This window comes from Lagopus leucura, unplaced genomic scaffold (genome assembly GCF_019238085.1).
Source record: "Lagopus leucura isolate 7727_CA_CO unplaced genomic scaffold, USGS_WTPT01 Super-Scaffold_100037, whole genome shotgun sequence".
In the NCBI taxonomy this organism is placed as follows: domain Eukaryota; kingdom Metazoa; phylum Chordata; class Aves; order Galliformes; family Phasianidae; genus Lagopus; species Lagopus leucura.
Window position 1 is genome coordinate 2,883,503 of NW_024962286.1, and position 22,875 is coordinate 2,906,377.

A 22,875-nucleotide genomic window follows, 5' to 3' on the forward strand; every position below is an offset into this window, starting at 1 on the left:
GTGAAGGAGCCGCCCGCCGCGCGCCGTGCGCCCGCCCGCCCGCGCCCCTCGGCCTCAGCTCCCGCCCGCGCCGCGGCCGTTGCCCCGCGCAGAGATTATTCATCAAAACAAGAGGGCGGCAGCGGCGGCCATCTTGGGGGTGGGTCACATGAGGCCTCCGAGGGAGCCGGGCATGCCGGGCCGCGCGCGGCGGCGGCCAATGGGGAAGGGCGGAAGGCGGCGGGAGGCGAGCTGGAGGGGCGGGGCTCGCAGCGGCGCGTCGTGGCGCGGCGGAGGGGCGGGGCCTGGGGGCGCCATGGCAACGGGGGCGGCCGTAAGGGCGGGAAGGGCGGGAAGCCGTGTGAGGATCGTTCGCTGGCTACCTGGAGGTGGGAATACTGGCGTGCCAGCTGTCGAGGCGCCCGCTTCTCTTCAAAGGCACCGTGAGCTTTACTTCATCGTTACCAAGAAGGGATGGAGCCTGCTGCCGTACTTTTGCCCGGCTCCTTTGAACCTGAGGTATTTTGTTTTCTTCCCGTGGAACAACGCAAGCTTTTCTGTATCACGTCCTTTCGTTATGCCCTGAAGTGATACTTCTGTGTAAAATATTCCTTTCTATCTCTTCCTTTTTCTTTGCCTAAGGATAGCTGCTACACATGGAATACAGGAGGGGGATTGTTAGGGAACTACCCCCAGTTGTGTGTCTTAGAAGTTAATGTTTAGGTGTAAAACTCAGCAACCTTAATAGTGTTTGTGCTTGTGTTCCTTACACCTCCATAAACCATGTGCAACTTTTTTTCCACGTGTGCTTAAAAGAAATGTTCAATGGAGCGTGAATCTGAACTGTTCTTTTGAATTTGTACTGTCTGTTGTAGCTGTAAGGTCCAGAAGGAGTGCGGAGCCCTTCACCCATCTGCTCTGTGCAGATGTGTGCTCTGTACATCTTAAAGTCACATTCTCAGCACTGGCACTGCCTGCAAAATGCAACAGATGGTTGCTGGAGGGGTTTTGCCAACAAAGCTGTGGTGAGGTAATGGAGCTGAAACACTTTAGAATAAAACCCGGTGCCTCCCTGGTGAGTTCTGTTCCTGTCCTTTAGTTCTGGAGCTGTGGGGATCCTGGTTTAGTTTCTTGGTGAAAGTTACCTTACTGTCTCTTTTCTTCCTCAGTTACAAGACATAGAACTGTTCTCTCATTTCTTTCACTTGGCATTTCAAGATGGTTAATTTGTATTTTTTTAAAGCGTGTGAATTTAGTTGATTTATTGTGAGCAGTTCTGTCCCTGGCTGCTTGTCTCTTCCTCAGCAACTACAAATCATCCTCCAGTGAGCTGGGCGTAGCATTGTCTGCTTTCAAATCATCCATTTGAAGTAGGAAGGTAGCAATGTAAAAAAGGAATGTAATTGATAGCAACTCTTCTACGTTTTTAATAGTAAAACCTTCTCTATAGTAGCCTTACTACCAAAGTGTGATATTTATAGTCACATGAGCTTCTAAGATTACGTTTCTCTGATTTCTAATTATCTCTCTTTGTACTAACAGACTTCTTAATGCTGTCACCACCTCTGTGGTGTTTCTCATGCACAGATGATTGGAATACATGATTTTAAACTGTGCGACTTGAACGTATTTGCAATATTTAACACTGGAAGTGCTGCTGTAGGGTATCACTACAGTTTAAATGAAAATGCTTTCTGTTGCAGTCGTGTCATCTAATGGAGTAGCAAAGTCTGTGACTGCTGCAGTATGTTAGTGGTAGAGGTGACAGAGCACGTTTGCTGTATGAAAGTGTCATTTATATTAAGTTCTATGGTATTATAAATCTCATTTCCGAGCAAATAAAAGCAGTTCTCAGTTCCAAAGTGAATACTCCGTTGGAATTCAGGAAATATATTCCATGTTTTACTCCCAGTCCTCCAAATGTCCCTGTCCTGACTCCTAAGGTGTACCAGGACTTTCCTTCTTGTTTTGGAAGCCACATTTCGAGTCCTCTGGTAGTTATCTGGGATATTGATCTAATTAAAAATTTTCCCAGCTTCAACAGAGCTGAAAGTGAGGAAGAGATACCTAAATGATGAGTTGTACTACTTATCTCTAAAAGCTTTGAGGATAAGTTGAGTGAAAAACAGAATCCTAATTAAATCTATCTGAAGCTCAGTAATTTAGATTAAACTTCAGCAATAGGACCTGTGTGCTGTTAGTGTTACCCAGGAGATGTAGCAGCTCATTTCACATGTGTAACAAGTTGATCTGGCCACTTATTTACATGAGCTTATTCTTCTTTCTTGTTTCTGACCTGGTGAATTTTTGCGTAGTAAAGTATGCTAGCAAATGGAACAAATACATGCGAATAAGCCTCACCAGGAGCAGCATTATTTTTTACTTTCTATATGTGCTGATAGCATCAAATTATTTCATGGACTGAAACTTATGTGACTGCTCAGACCTATCTTTGTTATCGGGGGATGTGGTCACTGACTGACTTCCTCTGGTAAACTGAACTTCATTGTTATGAAAACAAAGCAAGACTTCACATTACTCATTTGAGAGTTAGTGGGAGCAGTTAACTGCCCCCAAAGTACCAGTGTGTATCTTAAGGAGAGAAGCATTTTAAACAGTAAAGTTCCATCCTTGGTTGGAATCTTAACTTTTTACCGTTCCTAGAGTTACTCAAGTTTAAGCTGTACTTCCTGTTTTGTTTGATCTTGCCATGCCCTTTTAGAAGGGGGAATGGTTCTTGTTTTGATCTAGGTGACTAGTTAACCACAAAGCACCGTATCGCTCACAACTGGGGATTTTTCCCCTCTCCAAAGCACATTCAGAAGACAGGTACTTAAGATGTTTTGTGGTGTTTATTAGCAAAAATCAGATCTTTGACACTGCTAACAACCAGTAGTATTTCTTGAGACAGAAACAGAGTGTTTGTTTAGAAAGAAATCAGGTTTTGTATTTTCAGTTATCACTGGACACCAGAATGCATGACCTCCTGCTGTCTTTCCATGTTGGAACCAATGCTGATATTTAAGCTCTCTTGAATACTTGCTTACATATTTGATTCTCACAACGAAGCTCCTACAAAACAAACAAACAAAAAATACCCATATATAGTAACCAAAGGAACTCCAAAGGAGAAGACATATTTTGCTATGCCCACTGACCATCACTGAGCTGCTGTGCTAAGTTATGCTTAACGTTCTGCATTTGGCTGTGCAAGATGAATAAGAATGAAATGGTAAAACTATATTGTGGGTTGAACTTGATGATCTCTAAAGGTCCCTTTCAACCCCTACAATTCTGTGATTCAGCTAAACTAGCTGAAAGCAAAATGGGTTCCTTATGTACTATTCTGTGTATTATTGAGGTAGAAGACAATTTGCATATTATGACTACAATACAGGTTGCATTTTTTGTCACCTAGAGACAGTTCAGAAGGAAATCAAATACCAAATGGAGGTCATCTCCTTCGAGCCAGTGAGTCCAGCCCCTGTTCTTCTTCTCCCCAGCCTGGACACAGACAAGTTTGTCATGGTCCCAGGTAACCAGGCTCTGTTAAAAAGAAACCAAGTGTTTATGTTACCTCAGTTCTGAAATGCCTAGTAGACAGTATCCTTTCTTCCTTGATAAAATGTACCTAAATTAAATACTGTTGCTGAGGGAATGTGGAACTTTTGATCATTAGCTGAGGCTCTTGCATCTATACCGTACTATCTATATTAAAAATAGTATTATTAAAACAATTTCAATCCAGATAGCAAGGTGAACTACAGCATCTTCCTTCTGTAAGAACACACTGATTTTTGAATTATTCAGTCTTACCTTGCATTTTCTGTTATCCAGGCCTTTATTGTCTTCCTCAAACTCTTCACCAATTTTGAATTGGAGCATGTAGTCTCTGAATGTGCTTGTAGTATGGATGGAAAAAGAATCGCCATCCTGTTTGATCACTTTCTGAGGCTTCAGCATTTTTGCTATCTTGCGTGTTGCAAAGTCAATGCCTTTGACAGAAGAAAAAAGCCAGTGAGAGTTGTACTGCTCACTGAGTGTTCCGACAGCTGGGATTTACCTGTATTGCTTCCAGAAGCATTTCTTAGGGATGGTTTGACTTACTGCAATTTGGTTTTGTTGTTCTTGTTTTTATTTTCTACTCCCCCAGCAGTGCTATGTTCCACATTTAAGGCACGTTCTTGAACATTTGGTCTTTTTCCATACACCCAGACTCCAAGAACTCCCTACTTATTAGCTACAAGGAATAATAGTAAATGGTCTTTCATTATCCTTAGAGAGGAAAGGAATGATGTGGCATAGTTTTTTGTGAGGCAGTTTCTGTAAGTCTGTCCTGAAAAGCAAAAGAAGTTCAGTAGACAGAGAGCTCTTCCCTGTCTCTGAAAGGTGTACGAAAGTTCTACTTGTCTCAGTCTGGTACTTGTTACATTCCTAAAGGCTGCAAGGACAGCTAGGTGGTAGGCTGAACTAATAGCTAATGCTGTGCCAATAACCAGCTAGTAAATATCCTCTGCTATGTTTTGGGCAGGGGTGAGAATCATCAATATCTAGGTTTTAGAAGAATTCAAACAATTAAAATGCAGGAGGCCCCTCACAAGGGAAGAGAGAAGATAGGATTAGGTCTTTTCACCTACCTAAAGCTGTCATGTAGCCTTCAAAGTTGTCATTACTGGCAAGGTTCCAAGTTCCACTGAAATCCACAGGCATTGCTAGATTGTGAGAAGGAGTTACAGTCAACCCCTGTCCAAAAGCAGAAGTAAAGAAACAGATTTCCAACCAGGCCTTATATGAGAGACCATGGGTGGGATTGTGTCTGAGAACATTGATGGTGGAGGGGAGGGGTACTGCTGCTGAGCCAATAGGAAAGGCAATATCTGTAGATGAGCATTGCCTGGGTTGGAGGGAAAAGTTCACTGTTTCCGAAATCTTTGTATGGAGCAAATGTTATTAACTCAAGAGTCACAGCACAAACCAAAAACTGATTTAAACAGCTTCTGTCTATCTTGTATCTTTTAAAAGGTGTCATGGACACAGTTTGTCATTCCTAAGATTTCCTGTGTCCACATTCAGTCTGAGGGTTTATGATTTGAAATCTAAATACTTTTTTGAAAAGATCTACCGATGGGGCTGTATCAGTAAGTCTTAAAGCTGTACTTCAGTGTAGTAGAAGTGAGCAGTATACCTCACTGGTTTGTGTCTGTAGTGAACAGTGGGCAGCGTTGTTGTCTAGCAGCTATAACAGGAAAGTGAAAGGCAAATCTTATTTGCACATTATTCTCTGATGTGATCCTCAACATAGCTCTGCTGTGCCACAGTTATCTGTTGATGTTCTGACTTCTTTACTTATGTTACTTATGTTCTGGCTGAACCAAGACCCAGACTCATGGGCAACGTGCAGAATGAAAGCAAAATTCTGTTTTCTCTGGTACTTTACCAGACAGGAAGCTTATGTAACAATTGAGGCTGAAATGACAGATCTAGAGGCCTGAGGTCTGTTCACAGTTCTACAGCTGTGTCTGTGAGCTTTCTAGAGGAGAGTTGCATTTCTTTAACCTGAAGGAAAGGATCTGAGGAGGTGATAAAGCGTCCTTCCAGAACTGAAAGGGGAGCCTACAAGAGAGCTTGTGAGAGACTTTTTACAAGGGCATGTAGTTATAGGACAAAGGGTAATGGCTTTAGGCTAGAAGGTACATTTTGGTTAAATATGAGAAAGATGTAGTGAATTTTCTTCACTGTGGGGTGTTGAAGCACTGCAAGGTGCTGCCCAGAGAAGCTGTGGAGGCCCTGTCCCCAGAAATACTCAAGGCTGGGTTGGATGTGGCTCTGAGCAGCCTGAACTAGTTGGAGGTGTCCTTGCCCATGGCAAGGGGGTTAGAAGTAGATCGCCTTTAAGGTCCCTTCTAAACTGAATGATTGTCTTCCATGAGAAGAGAACTTGCTGCTTTGAGTCTGAATGAGAGAACTCACAGCTGCTACTTTTATCTATTCGGGGTAGTCTGAGCGAAAGGATAATACTTTGCAGAGAAGATTGTTTCACTGAACTTTAGCTACATTTTTGGAGCAAAGTTTGACCTGTATGACTCACAGAATCATGTGGGTAGGAAATGAAGACGTCAAAGCTTCTTTCCTGTTTGCGGATGGATATTGTTCTCCAACATATACTTAACTAGGACTGGCACAGAGGAATGCAAATGAATGCTCTTCCTGGACTCAGACAGTAACATTTCACCCACAACTTGTTACTACGAAGTTGTGATACTTGAAGAGCTCTGTTGTGCGCTCCTGTCTCTTCCAAGAAAAGAGAAATCAGTACTAGGATAAAGCCTCTGCAGAAATCTGGATTAAAGTTGCAGTTCAATACGAAGATTCTGCAGATTGCCAGGGTTTACAGAAAGAAACATTACATTGGTGCAGAATTTCAGACTAAGACTTATGGAGGGTCCTAGCATTACTATTTCAAGTCTAATCCAAGGAACCAGCTGTGGAACTTTTGTAAGAGCTACCTACTGTCCTGTGATGGTTCAGTTATCCTTCCCTTACAAATTCTCCTGTTTTTCTTGTCAAGACTCTTATTTTTTCATTTTTATCTTAATTGCTGTGCAGCACTGAGCATCGAACACAACTCAGAAGCAGATAAAGTGCTCCTATTGCTGTTGTAGCGTTTGTAAAATAATTCAATCTGAATTACACGTGTGATATAAGAGCCCTCTGTTCTCTTACTAGTGCAGAATCAAATGCAATAATGTAAAAAAAAACTAAAACAAGAAAAGAAGGCAATTTATTTTACAGAGCATCTATGAATACATTGTAGCTTCTTTATAGAAGTTTAATGAACTGCATTATTCACAAACTTTACATTTTGAAGAATATAAATTCTCTGTAGATAAAGCCCACTCATGGAAGTTTTACTTTATCATTTTGCAAAATGATGCTTCACTAATTATGATGCTACTATTCAGAACCGATTAGAACACTAAATTCTGTGTGTGCTTACTCCCAGTGTTGTAATGGAGGCTTCTGGATCTCACTGGTAAAACAGAAGATCTATATTCATTGCAGTTTTTGAACAATATTCTGGTTGGTATGGAAAAAACTCTACTGATAATGTTCTTCCCTCTTAAAAGTCATGCAATCAACAGACATCAGATTTGGTTAATGACTAAAACTAGTATATTACATGCAATTTACTCTGTTGAAAAACCCATCATGTGTAACTACATGAAAATGCGGTGAAGTAGTGTCTGATAATCAGTGCTTCATGAAGCATTAAATTATTATTATTACTTTCAAATATGCAGTTTCTTTAGAGTTGCACAAAGCACATCCATACACACCAGTGTCATTACTTAGAAGAGTAAATCTAAAGCACATTTTCATGCTGAAAAGTGACCACAGAAATAGGTTGCTTTCCCACTCAATAGATTTGCTCTGTTTATTCAGAAACACACTAATCGAGTTGAGTAATTAATTTAGATCTTGTTCTTTGCTCTTATCTGCCACAGAGACAGCAGACAGAAAAGAAATACAGATCTTGTTCTTTCCCATACACCATCACTAATATAGTTCAAATTCAATCTTCAGTGGCATTTTGATTGCTGAAGCATGACAGAGGTGCTTAACGTGTCCTTCAGTACCATTAGTTCCATTGATTATGCACGAACCCAGCCTCCTTATCAAGACAGTGTAAGCTTGCCTAAGCTCCAGTGGAATGAGCACATTTAATGCAGGAATCACCCGGGGGTGGGGAAAAAAAAGCCTTGGAGCTACTTCATGTCACCATACAGTTACAGATGACCTGCTTAGTTCTGATTCGGTTTTGATCTCGTATGTTCTCTGTAATGGCCACATATGCAGGCTGAATCTAGAACAGGGGTTCTGCTCTGTGGTAATTGCAAAATATTTTGTGAGGCTCCAGGTGTGCATCCCTGATCCTAGCCCCACTGCAAACTACAGCTCTTCCCACTGAAGTGTTGACTCCTACGGGAGCCCTGCACACACCTCAGAATCTCTCATTCTATTGGCTTTGTGAATCTGAAAAATGTGAACAAATTTGCTGTGCAGAGGTACTGTGAGAAAGCTGTTGAGCTGTTAGCATCTTGGAAACCTTGACACTTCTAGTAAAGCACGTAATCTTAAAAAAAAAAAATGGGATGGCAGCGAAGAAAGGGAGGTACAATTCAATTGCCATGGCATTCATAGTGCCTCTCTAGTTTATAGATATAATAGAGACAATATTTTGTTAGATTCTAAATCAGGTTTCCAGCAAAGAAAACCATTTTGCTTATATATGTTCCTAGCATCCCACTATTTCTTCTCAATTCCAGTAGCAGCAAACAATTGTCTCTGTTTGGCTTAAAAGTAAAGGCTCAGTTGTAACTGGAAATAAAAGGAGAATGGTATGAGAATCTGCAACTATGCTGTTATTAACTTATAGCCATTAAATCAATGGCTATAAACCAGTTTTTGAGGTAGGTCTATCCTCATTTGAGAAATACTGCTGAACTTAATCTAGAGCTCTGGAAATGTGAATGAAAAACTAAAGCATGAGGCATTTGAGCTGCAGATTGCATGACAGCAAACAAACAGGCCTCATATTTGAAAGGCAAGCAACTGAAAGCATGGTATAGCTAGCACCCAGCAGTAGCTTCTTCCTTCTACAGCATGCAGCCAAATAATTCAAGTTGCATTATGTGTTAGCAGTTTTTAAAAAATTAGTTATTGCAGATTTACCCTCAGAAGTGGTGTGTTTCAAGTAAGATGACTTTGCTACTTATAACGCTGAGTTATTTGTGTTCCTATTTCATAAATAGCAGTCAGAGTAGTCTGAGCTAAATCAGAACACTTTCATTTGCTTTGTTCATATTTGTAATTCTCGTACACTACGGTAAATTCTTGTATTTAGTTCACTGAACTGTGACAGTCTGTCTAGATGTGAAAATCTTATTACTGGATTTTATAAAATGAAGAATATATAGGCCCCCATGTTAAACAAACCAAACCTTGTCAGCAGCTGCACATCTACTGAAGCTGTACAATTTGCTTGCTACTGACAAAAAAAAAAAAACCATCTTCATGTACTGGACTATTATCTTTTCACACCAGAAAGCAAATTATCTGTGAAGTGCCTGCTAGTTCTTAGAATCACTTGCATTTTTCTGTAAAGGAGCCAAGGTAACCCCAGCATTCCTGTCTTCGCTCTCTAGGCTGTACAGATCGTTTTTCTCTATGTATGCCCGCACCACATCAGGCACCAGGTAACGAATGCTCTGTCCTCTCCGTAGTGCTCTCCTGATTTTGGTGGAGGAAATGTCATTTGTGATCCATTCTTCCACGAGATGAATGTTGTTCTTGTATTTCCACAAAATATCAGATTCATAGATGAATTTCTGAATGCTGTTCCCAGCCCTACTGATGCATACAAGGCCATAATTTTGCATAATTTCAGTGATGTCTTCCAACTTCCACAGATTGGGGATCCCAAAGGATTCCAGCACGTCACTTCCACAAAGCAGTTTAACCTGTGGGACATCTTAAGGCAGAGAAATAAGTAAGAAACAGGGTGTGCTTTAGGTAGCCAGATGTTAGCTAATGTGATGGGGACATTTAATATCTAGGTTACCTCTCTTGTCTTGGTTAAGATGAGACAATGGAATGAAATAAAAAAGATTCAGAGCATATAACTTACAGTTAGTACCTTTTAATATATAATTTTTCTGAGCAGAAAAGAAAAAGGTTACAGAAGCCCATAAAATGACCCTGTACCCAGATGCATCCTGAATTTTGAGGTTTACTATTTTCCTTTCTTTCTTGAATCATTCATAGTTTATGTTCCAAAATTCTAGCTGTAGTTGGAGTATAGCAAAGTTGGTATAGAAGAAATGGATAGCTCTGACTTTTTCCAGCTGAATTTCTATTAACTTGAATATTTTTTATGTCTGATATATTTTACTCTTACAGTCTTGTTACAAAGCCTACTGCTGCATGCTATGGGATCTTGGTGAATAACCTTCAGTGAAATCAACAACTAGAACTAGCATGGAAAGAAGTTACTCATCTGCACGGTTCCCTTGAAATAGCAACTACTGTTAAGCATTTAATTTGCAAACAGACTTAACTTTTTCCATCTGGACTCTGATTTTTCTTCTTAATGGGGTCGTGCCTATTTGGTTCTTGTTTCCTCTTCCGTCCTGGCTTTGTTAAAGGTAAAGCATTCTGCAGACTAATGGTAGCATCAGGGGATGAAAGCTTTTCATGATGGTGCCTGCAAAATGGAGGTATTTCAGATACAGAAGAATACAGGGAAGAGTATTCTAAATAGAGCCTACTAAATGACCTTTCACCACTTCCTCTTGTAGCACCTGCACAGAAAACCCATCCAAGAAGGGAGCTGCTGGAAGAGGAAGCTGTGAGAGCTGGCTTGTAAGATGGTGCAAGTGTAAAGATGTCAGAGCAATGAGTGCAGGCTTTATTTAAACTGAAGTTCATTTTAAGAAGAACCTCAGTGAACAATGACTAAAAGAGTAAAATGTAAGAAAATATTACTGTAAATGATCCTAATGCCAGCCTTTACATACACAAATGGGCAGTGTAACACAAACTAAAGTGAGAGAAACTTGCATAGTTTATGTACACCCTATTCTAGTCTCTTTTCTTTCCTCAGGAATATATTTTCAGCACAAAAACTGAATAGATCCTAAGAAAATAAATAAAAACATACAAATTGTTCATGGGCTCCTTTTGTGTATCTATTGGACTAATGGTGCAATCCTATGTTTACAATACTTATATAAGTAGTACTTTCTACTTCAATGAGTCTATTCAGTGTGGTTTGGGGTTAGCCTGCTATCATTCTAACATCTAGAGCTAACAGCATTCCTTGTCCTTCTGTTGGTTCTTAAGATTTTTAGGATTTGCAGAAAAGTACCTTAAAACTTTCACTGTTTCCAACCACTCACTCTGGCTGCTTTCCCAGTCATCAACTTCCACCCAATCTGAGTTACTGGTGGCTAATTTTGCCATAGTTACTCGGTGATCAGCACTGATCAGACCCTTCTTCTTATATGCATCACCTACTGGTGAAATTATTCCTTTGATTACTTTGTATTTTCCTGTTGGGGAAAAAAAACGCATCATCCTATCACACAAGAACACAGAAAGTGCTTGAGCAGATGTTATTTCCAGAGTATTGTATGTACAGCATTACACACCCATTATTCACTGTAGTCCCTCAGAACACCAGTAACAGATCCTATAAGCAGCCCAGTGGAAAAGTACTGTATATTTCTGCCACTGTATGAGGTGGCACAATTAAATATTTAGTAAGAAGTGCTGGAAATATATATTTAATGACATCTACTTGTGCCTTTCTAATTTCAGAAAGAAAAATCAAAGAACCTGTGCCCTAGCTCATTACAACTAGTAAAAGGCAGCAAACACATGAGAATGTTCATTCATGTATTTAGCCTACAGCATTTAGTAGGAATGACGTACGCTCAGTAGCTTCAATACTTAATTAGTTTTCCAAAAATAGCTGTGTAAGTATCTCAATAGAGAGCTGTTTTAAATGATATAAATTACCATCCTACCTGTCTCATGGAGATAGTCTTTAGCCAGCTCAAATAGCCTCAGATGCATGTTGGTAATGGGATTGAAGGACCCACAGGCCAGCAGCACTACTTCTGTCTTCCTGTCGGGATCTTCCATTGCCATTCCTTGTGGCCACAGAGCCAAGTGCAGAAGGTTGGTTCTAGTTACCAGCCTGGTTACTGCAAGGAGATTACAAAGTAGTTATTTCTACTCACGTGAAGATGATTTAAAGATCAAACTGAAGACTGTTTTCCTTCTGTTAGTATCTGGCCTGTGATGGCTCATGTGATACCACGTTATCCATCTTTTAACAGATTAGGCTCACCTTTCTTTCTGCCAATCCCTGAGTAGAATGATGTGACAACAGTGACTTCACATTGCAGAAATAATTTTTCTGTTGCAGTTCAGAAGTAAGGGATATTGACAGAAATGAGCATGCTAGGAGGAAAACAAAAGTTATAGATGTGTGAAGCTGGATTTGCTTTGTATGTTATCTTAGCAGTTGTGTGTCCCTCCTACATGCAAGAGGAGGAGGCATTTTCAGGAAGCTCAGTGACAATGGACAGCTCACAAAAAATAGCAACACAACAAACAAATCATTAAATCATTAATTACATCATTAAAGCCCCCAACTGCAGGGCAAGCAAATGAAAACTGGAATATATTATGTGCTGTCCTCCTGCTGTTGCTGTTTGTGAGATGTTTGAGGCGTCTGTGTTGAGTGCTGAATAGCTTGCTCTTATTTCTATAGTAATATCAATGCCTGGAAAAATCCCAAGGTCAGCCTCACATTCAGCCTCCTTTACAAAGAGGCAGAGATGCTCACTGCCCCCACAGTGTTGAGATCTCATCACAGCTAAATCTTCAAACAGCTTCTGTCTACTAACTTCAAAAAGCCCTTGAATGGAAGGAATTCTTGCAAGGCATGTTATGAGGTACATTTTGCAAGTTTTAGGACTTCTCTGTGCTTTCAGGAGTTTCACAAACTTTTAAAATATTCCTTATTGCTGCTGAGTAGTTCAGCATTTGTAGGGCTCAATGTAAGTAGGAATAGAGTCTAGCATCAACTACAAGAATTACCATGGGAACAGGCAAGGAAGGAGCTGAACTTGTCTTTGTAATGCAGAAAGGTCTCCCTTTGTAAAGAAAGTGACTCCTGCAAACTGGAAAAACTGTTTAAAAAAAAAAAAAAAGAAGAGAGCAAGGGCAAAAATAATGGAAGATTTCAGGATGGAAATGTATCGTGACTTTTCTGGTGTTCTAATGTCTCCTTAGAAGCAGGTAGCTATTAATTCACACACAGTCACCTTGTGTGTCTGCACTGATGATAGCAGTGTAACCACTTGCACATGCTGTTTCCTCATCTGCACTGGCACGCTCTTTTGAAGACTATTTGCACAGAAAAAAGCCATGTGGTTGTTGTGGAGAACAGAGCCGAGGACAGAGGTATTGTTGTGACTCCCACTGCTGCTTTGTCATCCTCAGAACCTGCACAGCACCTTCACAGCTAGGATCTGCTCTCCACGAACTGACCTTGGTACAGCTCTGACTTTGGGAAGAGCTCTGTGTGCATGCGCTATGGCAAAATGAACAGCTGGGTGTGAGACTGCTGGCGATATTCCCTCATGCCAAGTACTCAATGTTGGTGCCTCTGTAGAGACTCAAGAAGAAACGAAGCACAGCTGCTGTCAGTACATTTTCAAGTAAGCATAGGACAGCCTAGACTGTTTCCTTCTTCATAAGGAGGAATAGATGTTCTGTGATGCACACGATCCTGTCCGTACGTGTTTATAGGCCCACCGTGCTCATACGGGATGCCACCGCTAATAGCTGTGCTGCTCACAGCCCTGACGGCACTTAGCTGCACCGCACTGCAATCCAGGCCATACCCACGGCAGATCTCGGCCCAGCTCTGAAACCCGTTTCCATCCAAGGATGAGCAGGCAGCGGTGATCACACCTTGGCCTATTTTTGTATTTTAGAGGCAAACGTTCGTTTATTCGTTTATTCGTTCGTTAAGCACGTTTACATACTTACAGAATATCGGTCTCCGTTTGCGTTAACTTTTCACTAGGCACGCCGGCTGCGGCTCCGTCCCCGCAGTCTCCTCCCACGACAGCGAAGGCTGCCAAAGCGCGGCCCCGGCGCAGCTCCTCCCGGCCCGGCCTCACCCCATCAGCCCCGCGCCCTCGGGCCGCGCCGCGCCGCGCTCTGATTGGCCGGGCGCGCCGGAAGCCGCTCCGCTCCGCCGCGGCGCCTTTCCCCGCGGTCCCGGCAGCGCCGGCCTGCCGCAGGTGAGGCTGCGGGGCCGGCAGTGCGCGGTGGGCCGGGCCGAGCATAGCCGAGCTTGAAGGCCGCGTGCTGGGCCGGCGTTTCCCCACCTCCGGCACCGGCGGAGCGTTGAGGGAGAGGCGAGCTGCAGACGGGCCTCGGGCGGCGAGAGGCGGGCTGCGCTTCTGTCCGTCCGTTCGTGTCTCCTCCCCCAGCCCTTCCGTTATCTCGGCCGTGCCATAACAGCGGAAGGATCGTGTTTCCTCGTGCGGTTTGCGCGAGCAGCAGCTGCTAAGCGAAGGACGTGCTGCTCGGCCGGGCTGGAAGCGAGGCGTTGCCGAGCGTGCCGTTTAGGTCGTCTGCTGCGGCCTATTGAACAGCCGAGAAAGCAGGAATTTCCCCTGGAGCGCTCTAGTTTTCTACGGGTGACGATTTTATTTAAGGTGTTTGCGCGCTTCAGAAAGCTCAGTCTGGGTTGCTGTTTCTTGAATCGTTCCCCGAGGGGCAGTTGAAGAGAAGATGAAGAGGTTGAACAGTACTTCTGGGATGTGAAGTGACGGCCTCAAGTTGCACCAGGGGAGGTTTAGTGACACCAGGAAGGATAAGGGTGGTTAGGTGCTGGAGCCAGCTGCCCAGGGCAATGCAGAGTCACACACCACAGAGGTTTTCAAGAGATATATGGACAGGAGGCTTAGGGGCATGGATTTCTGGTGGATGGAGTAGTATCAGATTGGTGGTTGGACATGATGATCTTAAGGGTCTTCTCCAGCCTGAAAGATTTAGTAAGAGCCTGTTGTTGTGTCTAAAGGACATGAGAATATCAGTATTTGGTGATTGGTTTCACAAATGTTTCCATGTGCAATGGTTGTTTGAGTTATTATCTGGAGTATGACTTTTTCTACAAAAAAATAACCGAACAAACCAACAGCCTAACATTTCTGTATTTCTGTTGTTGGTGTCTCAAAGTGCTTTTACTAGATATTCCATCATTGAGGTATTATATGTTGGTACTGGAATCGTTTTAAAACCCATCTCAAGCTGTTGACCCACAGCCATAAAGTACTATTTTTTCTAGGACTGTTATGTGACAACTTAAAATTTTCATATGAAACTTGAAAATGGCTTCAAGAGGAACAACAGAGACCAGTAAACTGAAACAAAACTTGGAAGAGCAGTTGGACAGGCTAATGCAGCAACTTCAAGATCTGGAGGAATGCAGGTAATAATAGTGGATGCTTTCCTCTTAAAGGTGAATTTTTTTCTGAAATTGTTGGCAGATGAGAACTGCACCTTTCATAAGCATTTGGTTTGTGTTTTGTAGTGATTCTATTTTTCTAATTATGATAAGGTGTCAGGTAGTCAAAGTGACTTTAACAAATCTTTTTATTGAGGTCATTCTGTTGCCTTGTGGAAAAGCATCGTACCAAACTATGAAGAAAATCAACTCTGTTCCAGCTGAAACCAGGACACTGGGGCAAAAATAATCATTAATGTCATCTTTGAAATGTTGTATTTCAGTGGGATTTTTTTACTTTTATGCTTTTTTAATAGCAGTTACTTTTATGTCCCTGTTGCTTTGTCTTACGATTACAGATGCTTTGGTTGTGAATTTTTATGTATGAGGAAGTATGCTTCATGGTGCATCCTCATGTCCTTGTCTCCATGTTACAACTCAGATTTAATTCTATGAATTAACATGACTCATTGGAACCTCTTTAGAGAGGAGCTAGATGCAGATGAGTATGAAGAAACCAAGAAAGAAACTCTAGAACAGCTGAGTGAGATCAATGACTCACTGAAGAAGATTATGTCTGGAGATATGACGTTGGTGGATGAGCTCAGTGGCATGCAACTGGTGAGTCTGATTCTCATTCAGATCTGCCTACCCTGTGTGTTACCTAAAATGAGGCTGAATTCTGTCTGGACTCAGTGAAACAGTAGATATAGATGGTCTTCTGTAATATCTAGACAGGCACGTGGGAAACCTACTATTGGAGAGGAAAAAACATGGGAAACAGCAAGGCCTGAATATTAGAAAAACATTATATATATATATAATATATGTGTATTTAATAATATAAAAGATGTGAAGGAAAATCCAGGACTTTGGGTATGTGGAGAGTTCGTGCCTATTTGCTAAGGGTGAAGATAACATTTCCCTGTGCTCATGTTACTGGTTTGTGTTTCAGAGTCCAAATGCAAAGGCTGTAGAAGTGACTCTAATTTAAGTTCCTTTGTGATCTTTTTTATTCTGACTTGCAAACTTCTGATCCATTTTGTCTTTTCAAGTGTTTAATGAAAGCATGATTCGTTTCTTCTGAGCCAGATGTTTTAAGTTTTTGTTTCCAGAGACATCGTGGTTTGTCCAAACATGTGGTGAGATTTAATATAACAGCTCTGATACTCCCCAGAGGAGTTTGAATGGCAGGAGATTGGCACCATCAATTACATTCTGCTTACTTTTGGAAGACCTGTAGTTATCAGTATGGGTATTAAAACTGCTAAAGATAGCGTAGCACATCCACGTGTGTTATGTTAATATCAGGAAGATGTTGGAATTTAATTAAGACCTAGATTCTAATTATAAGTTTCATATCCTTTTCTCAGAATGATTGCACCAATTAGTGGACCTTTTAAAACCCTGAACAAATGTTTTGTTTTTTTTTCATCTCAGTTCTATGGTTATACAAACAAAGAAAAGCTCTCTTATCAAATGATTCAGAGGATATTAATGATGCTTTCCGGCCTTCATTAATCTTCTCATGCAGTTGTAGATTATGATTGCTATTAGTTCTGGTCATTTTTCTTCTTTTCCCTGCAGGCAATACAGGCAGCCATCAGCCAAGCATTTAAAACTCCAGAAGTAATTAGAATGTTTGCAAAGAAACAACCAAGGCAATTGAGGACAAGGTTGGCAGAGGTGACTGCTTCTGTTTTACTGTAAAAACTGTTCATTTGAACTAGATGCTTCAATTTGTAATGTTTGCAAGAAGAGATTGGAATTACTGGGAAGCTTAAAGTATTTTGACTTCTTTTTCCCTTGGTGTACAGATGGACCGAGACCTAATGGTCGGGAAGTTGGGACGAGACCTGTACACACAACAGAAAGTTGAAATCCTGACTGCCCTCAGGAAGCTCGGTGAGAAGGTAAAGTGTTGGTTTGATAGCTAGCTGGTGAATAGCTGGTTTATATACTGCAGATTGATTTTAAAGGGCTAAAATAAGAAATTATAACTTTCTTAATGATCATCAAGTGTGGCAGTAACCGCCCTGAAGCACTTGTACTAAACCACTTTTCTTTTACCACTAGAGGGAGGAAGAGAAGTTGTTTCTTCTTGTTGAAGGTATATGAAGAAAATGGGTTGCTGATATCTCTGCTATATTTTCCTAGTGAGGAAATGTAATGGAAAAGATCAAGGGAGTGCATTAGCAAATGTTTTCACTATGAATATTTTTATTGCTAGACTGTCAGAGGAAAAAAAAAAATTGGCAATAATTAGAAAGGCTAACTAAAACTGCTACCTAAAATATATGAAGATATGTAACCCTCCTGTTATGAGTTCCTTGGGCCACCTCACACAAGCCTCTGTGTTATGCTTTGACAGCCTCCTTATCTCTTAAAATGGTCAGTAGTCTATTTCATGCAGGACTGCCTATAGTAACAGTTCTGTTCTGAAGGTTTTAAAAAAAAAAATAGTTGATAGATACATGTTTATCTGCAGTGTAGTGCTAAATGTGTAGTAGTTAGATGCCTGCTTACAAAACATAGCTGAAGTAGGAAACTAATACTTTTTCCCCAGTTCTCACCTGGTGGTCTACTGTGGCCTCTATTCTCAAGTATGAAACTGATATAAACACAATGAATAGCTTTACATGTTTAATTCTGCTTTAATTTAGTCAGAATATTGATCTGAGGCTATTCAAATGAGCAAATTTTAACACAGAATATCTGTACCTTCCAGATGTAGATTATTGCTTCATTATTATAAATATTTTATGGGCATCTGTCACCAAGACATCAGAGCATAAACATAAAAGCAGAATCTACATGTGTAAATGTCACTGATGGTTCACAGCGCTGTGAGGAACAGACCATTTTCTAGGTCATTGACTGTTAATGTGGTCAAAGCTGGCAGCAGCTGTTTTTGCTCTCGCTGGTGGGTGATACAAAGCACATGAAGATCTTAACTCATTTCTGTATGGACCACGTCACAACAAAAGTAATTAACAACCTTTGCATAGTTGTGGTTCAGAGGTGCAGGGTGACCATTTAATCCAAAATGATCGCTGGAGCTCCTGAGACTTAGTGCTATGTGTATGCTGCCCTTGTGTGGCTGACAGACAGTGTTGAGGAAGAAATTCAGTGGTAGGGACAGAAGCTTGCATTTTTACTTTGGCTTTTACTATTAGATGAAGCTGCAAGTTGATAGCTCCTGTAATCTGTTGTATTTCATATTTATAGATGGTGGGAATATGCACAGGTAAGATAGCAAGTTCACAGTTATGACCTTTTTTTCATTTAGCTGACACAAGAGGATGAAACCTTCTTGTCAGCAAATGCAGGTGCAGCCCTGAGCCAGTTTGAGAAAGTCTCCTCTGACCTCGGTGAGTTTTCATTCTCATAAATCCTGGCTGCATTGCCTCTTTGAACAGCAACAGATACAAATGCCAGTGATTCTCTGTGGAAAGGAAAATACAAGCAAAAGATTGATGCCAGTAATTTTTGATGTACATTTTTCTATTTTATTAACAATGAAACTGTGATACATTGTCAATGAGGGAACAGCTATGCAGCAGCTAAACCAAGTAACAACTGGCCATAGAATGCTGAATGTTTCCCTAATGCTGAAGGCTTAAATGCTCTCTCTCAAGCAAACAATATCACTCTCAGAGTTAAACAGTACTTTTAATTACTCTTCAGGAGAGCCTTTTTCTCTACTTGATGCAGAGAATTCTGCAGTTACTGGCACAGTGTCAAAATATAGTTTAAAGCACTCTTCTTGCTGTGATTGTCATAACTCTAATCATGTTGACAAGACCAAAAGTTCACTTACATTATACATTAAGTAAGCATGGCAGTTCATTCTATTAGTGCAGTTAGAGCTGTGATGAAAGAACTATAACTGGCAGGAATGTGCCAGAGTAGGTCAGGGTACAAATGAACTGGTTTTCTGACCTAACTCTCAGTAACTCTTCTTTCTGAGAGTGCAGGCAAGGTGGGAATCCCTTTGTTCAGAAGGATACTTCATTAGAAGCTCTCTGCATAGCTAGCTTCAGACCTGTCACATCCTGCATGTCTCCTTTTTTTTTCTTTAAACGAGCTCAGGTGTTCCAGTTTTCAAAATGTAGGTTTGATTTCTTTTGATCTTGGATGTTTTGCTTTATTTGTTTATAAGGAAATTCTCTAAAATACAATTTCTACTAATACTAATAAAAATGTTTTTTTCCTCTCAAAGGATCAGGAGACAAAGTCTTCGCTCTAGCAAACTTTGAAGTAGAGAAGGCAAAGCAATGAAGAGATGTGTGAGACCTGTGAGACTCGAGTCTCTCCTGTTGTCAGCAGAATTGGACTTTGGTCATATTGTAATAGTTTGGTTTTTTTTTTTTTCTATTTTTAAGATGTTGCAAAAAAACTAACAGCCCATCACCAAACCTTAAGCCTCTTGGGTTCTTAAGCAGAAGATATGAAGTAAGCAGCCTTAAAGTGCACTTTGGAACATTGGTGTCTGCGTACCCCTCAGTAACATAAGTTCTGAGGTTAAACACTAAGTGGTACTCTGAAAACAAAACCTTCTTATGACTGTCTTTGAAAAGAATCAGCTATTTTCAACTGTTCTGAAAGTGTATTTCTCTAACTATTAAAACATACTCTTTTTGCATATTGTTGTAACAGGCAATCTTTTTCAGGAGCAATCCTAAAGAGTAAGTTGTTTTGGGGGTGATTATTGTAATGGCTCTCAAACTCTTAAATTTCATTCAGGCTCCCTACTAAGTATTATACACTAGGAATTTGCATATTTGAAAATTTGACGTGGTTTATTTGAAATGCCATCTTTCTACAAACTGTTTGCAGAAGAACCAAAATGAGACTGTATGCTGATGGTTGGCCCTTGTCTACTTGTTTGCTGTGCACATGAATGAGTGCCATTGTGTCCCGGCCGTGATTGACAAACAATGGAAGCCCTGTGGGGAGACTTCTGGAGTAATTTAACCTCTTGTATTGAAATGACGGGGCATTGCTAGGAAATGGCAATGAGAAAGCCCTTTCTGTTGACCTCTTACTTGAGCTCTGGGTATAGAACTGTGTGCTACCGTTATTTCCCAGGATTTCTGAGGTAGCACAGAATAGCAACGAAGTAGAAACAAGTTTAAAAAAAAGAAAAGGGGAGAAAGGTCTCATTACATAATTGGTGCAAGTGTAGCTGTCTAATTACCAGGTGCTGCTGCTGTGCAGAGGGGGAGGTCAGTGCCTCCACAGGGAGGTTAAAACCCTGAATCATTTCAGAGCATAGGAGGATTTAAAATCTGGTCACATGTTTAGCTCTGATTGTGGAAAATACTACTTGGGGCTTTAGATCTGTTTGACTTTTTGAGAAATTATGTTTCGTATTTCTTTGTGAAATCAGTATGAAATATCTTTGATATCTTTTTCTTGCTGTACTGGCACCTTCACATTGTCATTCCATACTTGTTAGTACTGAATTAGTTGAGCTCACTGGAAGCCTCAGATTTTTTAGGTTTTGTAGTTTGCATTTCAAGCTTGCTTTACCCTTGGCATACATTCAGGTACTGATCTAATTTTATCAGGAAAAACAACAAGATGTTTCTTAATTGAACTTCATACTTGTTCTCCTTATTCTGCCCTACCAGTAGCTAGAGAAAAGGACATAGATGGGATCTATAGGGATGAAGGTGACCTGCTGTTCTGAGGAATCCTGTAGTTAATATAGTGGAATTACTGTGTGAGTATCACAGGCTTTTCTGCAAGACCCTGAGCCTCAGTGAGAACTGCCATTAAACCAAGTGGAATGAATGAAGTCTTAAATTTCAATGGCCCACTGCAATGTTAATGTCTGTCACTTAGAATAAGTGGGTAACGTGAACTATAAACAGAAAATTAATATGATCAGTCTTAATTTAGATGGCATTTACAGGGGATGAGTACATTGTAAATAAGTTGGTCTAATTGTAAGTTAGGACCTGGAGTAAAGTAAACCAGCAAAATGGGAGTTTTAGAATACTTTTGCTGAAATAGATAACATTTTGAAATCTAGTCTTTCAGAAGTGGAAGAATGCGCAGTATGGGCTGCACAATTTGCCTCTTGCACTAATGGTTTTCTCATTTCTGTTTTTTAAGAAACTTCTGTTTAGATGGGGGTCTTTTGTGCATCATATCAGAATTGTTTTCCTGTCTGGGGCAGCATTATCTTCTCTGACAAAGGCTGACTGCAGCTTTATAGCTGAGAACAGCTTATTAAAGGTGTTATTAGACAGTCTAAAGATATTAAAAACAAAACAGTCCATGGGGACTGTGGCTGCCTTCTTTTTTTTTCTGCTCATTACTGGTGCTAAGTAACTCTTTTCCCTCTCCCAAACTGCTTGCAGCATTAGCATGTAAATGAAATCTCTCAGCAATCCCCTAGATCACAATAAGTTTACTGTGCAATTAAATGGAAATCTTTCCTTGCAGTTTAAGGGAGGTGTACGTTTCTAGACAAAACTTTTAAAATTGATTTGCAAACACTTGAGCTTTTTTTTTTTTTTTTTCCCAAACTTCCCATACTGCAGGCAGTTGTAGAATTGCCATTAAACTGATCTTTGACTCAGTACCATCTTAATGTTGTGCTGCTTCTCCTCTTGAAAAGATCCCTTGTGATTTAGGTGGGCAAAGATGAGGCAGAGGGAAGACGATTGAAAGATTCAGTTTACCCAGTCAAACTTCCCTTCCAGAAAGCACAGCTCTAACCCAGAGGCTGGTTATTTCCTGTGGGATGTTTGGGCTATAAATGTAATTTAACCAGGAAGGTGTTGCCAGTATGAGGCTATTTATATGTTGGCTGGCCCTAGCAGATAGTTCTTTAAGGTAACCTGCTTGAAGTGGTTAAATGAATGTCAGAGGTGTAGAAAGGTAATTGGTGTGCTATGCTGAAGATACAGCCAAATAATTCTGAGATGTACCTCCATCAGTGTATCTGATGTTTCTCCAGGGGCTGGAAAAAAAAGTGTTCTATTTATTATAATAATCATTTGCTCAAATAAAAATTGGTGACAAAAGAAAAGCTTCTAGATGGAAGTGTGATTTTTGTGGTTTAATGTACAAGCTTGTGATGTTTGAGTTCCATCCTTGTTTCAGCATTAGACCCGGGCAGATCACTTATTCTCTATGCATCTTTTCCTCCCAGAGTAAAATACAGATTATGATGCTTGACAATCAAGTGCTGTGAAGCTGTCATTGATCATACATTACTTTGAAGATTAAAAGTGCTTTGTTTTTTGTTTATCATTTTACTTCTGAAATAAAAATTGTGAAGTTCAGTAGCTTTAAACACATTCAGCAAAGTTGCCCAGAGTTCTTTTGGGCTGTGTATGACATCCCTTGTTTCATCTTCTTTCTCTATAGGGTGAACCTAGAGGTTGTACTGAGCTTAACAAAAAAAAAGGGAAGAAAAAAGTGTTAGAGAGCAAAGTGAAGCTTCAAATGATCTGTTTTTGTGTCCTTGCACTCCTTCCTTCTTTGATCTTAAATGGAGAAGTAACAAGTTACCTTTGTCTTAAGAGATCTTGTATTTTTCCTTTAAGAAATCCCTTATTAGTTCATCAGGTTACCTTTCCTGTTAAAATTAAGTTCATTCTGATAGACAATTCCCTATTAATGATGTGACGTTTGTATTAATTACACCCTACCAGGTGTTGAAGGCTGTATCCTTAATAACAGAAATGGGAACCAAATACAAATATATCCATTTATTTTTTTTTTGTATACAGGCCATACTGGAAAAGGACAAATAGAGGTTTTTACATTGTGAACATCTGAAA

The 22,875-nt window shown here is 40.5% G+C and overlaps 3 protein-coding genes across 8 annotated transcripts; 1 reads left to right on the forward strand and 2 right to left on the reverse strand.

The window, feature by feature from the left end:
• Nucleotides 1-343: 343 nt before the first annotated feature.
• Nucleotides 344-22,118, forward strand: LZIC (leucine zipper and CTNNBIP1 domain containing). Of its 5 annotated transcripts, XM_042882992.1 has the most exons (8): nt 13,953-14,264; nt 14,915-15,058; nt 15,559-15,694; nt 16,661-16,759; nt 16,891-16,986; nt 18,363-18,444; nt 19,296-19,358; nt 19,459-22,118. In XM_042882992.1, exons 2-7 carry the CDS (start codon nt 14,958-14,960, stop codon nt 19,352-19,354), a joined length of 573 nt encoding a protein of 190 aa, XP_042738926.1. In that variant the 5' UTR covers nt 13,953-14,264; nt 14,915-14,957; the 3' UTR covers nt 19,355-19,358; nt 19,459-22,118. The 5 variants fall into 5 exon arrangements, with proteins under 5 accessions (XP_042738925.1, XP_042738923.1, XP_042738926.1 ...); XM_042882991.1 differs by lacking the exon at nt 13,953-14,264 and adding an exon at nt 344-498 and having other exon boundaries at nt 19,296-22,118; XM_042882989.1 differs by lacking the exon at nt 13,953-14,264 and adding an exon at nt 13,796-13,862 and having other exon boundaries at nt 19,296-22,118.
• Nucleotides 2,813-4,752, reverse strand: RBP7 (retinol binding protein 7). Its single transcript, XM_042882993.1, has 4 exons — nt 4,617-4,752; nt 3,796-3,974; nt 3,424-3,525; nt 2,813-3,051 (listed from the first exon to the last, which is right to left on the reverse strand). The coding sequence occupies exons 1-4, from the start codon at nt 4,687-4,689 to the stop codon at nt 3,001-3,003; spliced, it is 405 nt and encodes a 134-aa protein (XP_042738927.1). The 5' UTR covers nt 4,690-4,752; the 3' UTR covers nt 2,813-3,000.
• On the reverse strand, nt 6,739-13,738 carry NMNAT1 (nicotinamide nucleotide adenylyltransferase 1). 2 transcript variants are annotated; one of them, XM_042882985.1, is made up of 6 exons: nt 13,606-13,738; nt 11,894-12,006; nt 11,568-11,747; nt 10,907-11,090; nt 10,098-10,243; nt 6,739-9,511 (listed from the first exon to the last, which is right to left on the reverse strand). In XM_042882985.1, exons 3-6 carry the CDS (start codon nt 11,689-11,691, stop codon nt 9,111-9,113), a joined length of 855 nt encoding a protein of 284 aa, XP_042738919.1. In that variant the 5' UTR covers nt 11,692-11,747; nt 11,894-12,006; nt 13,606-13,738; the 3' UTR covers nt 6,739-9,110. The 2 variants fall into 2 exon arrangements, with proteins under 2 accessions (XP_042738919.1, XP_042738920.1); XM_042882986.1 differs by lacking the exon at nt 11,894-12,006.
• Nucleotides 22,119-22,875: the final 757 nt, after the last annotated feature.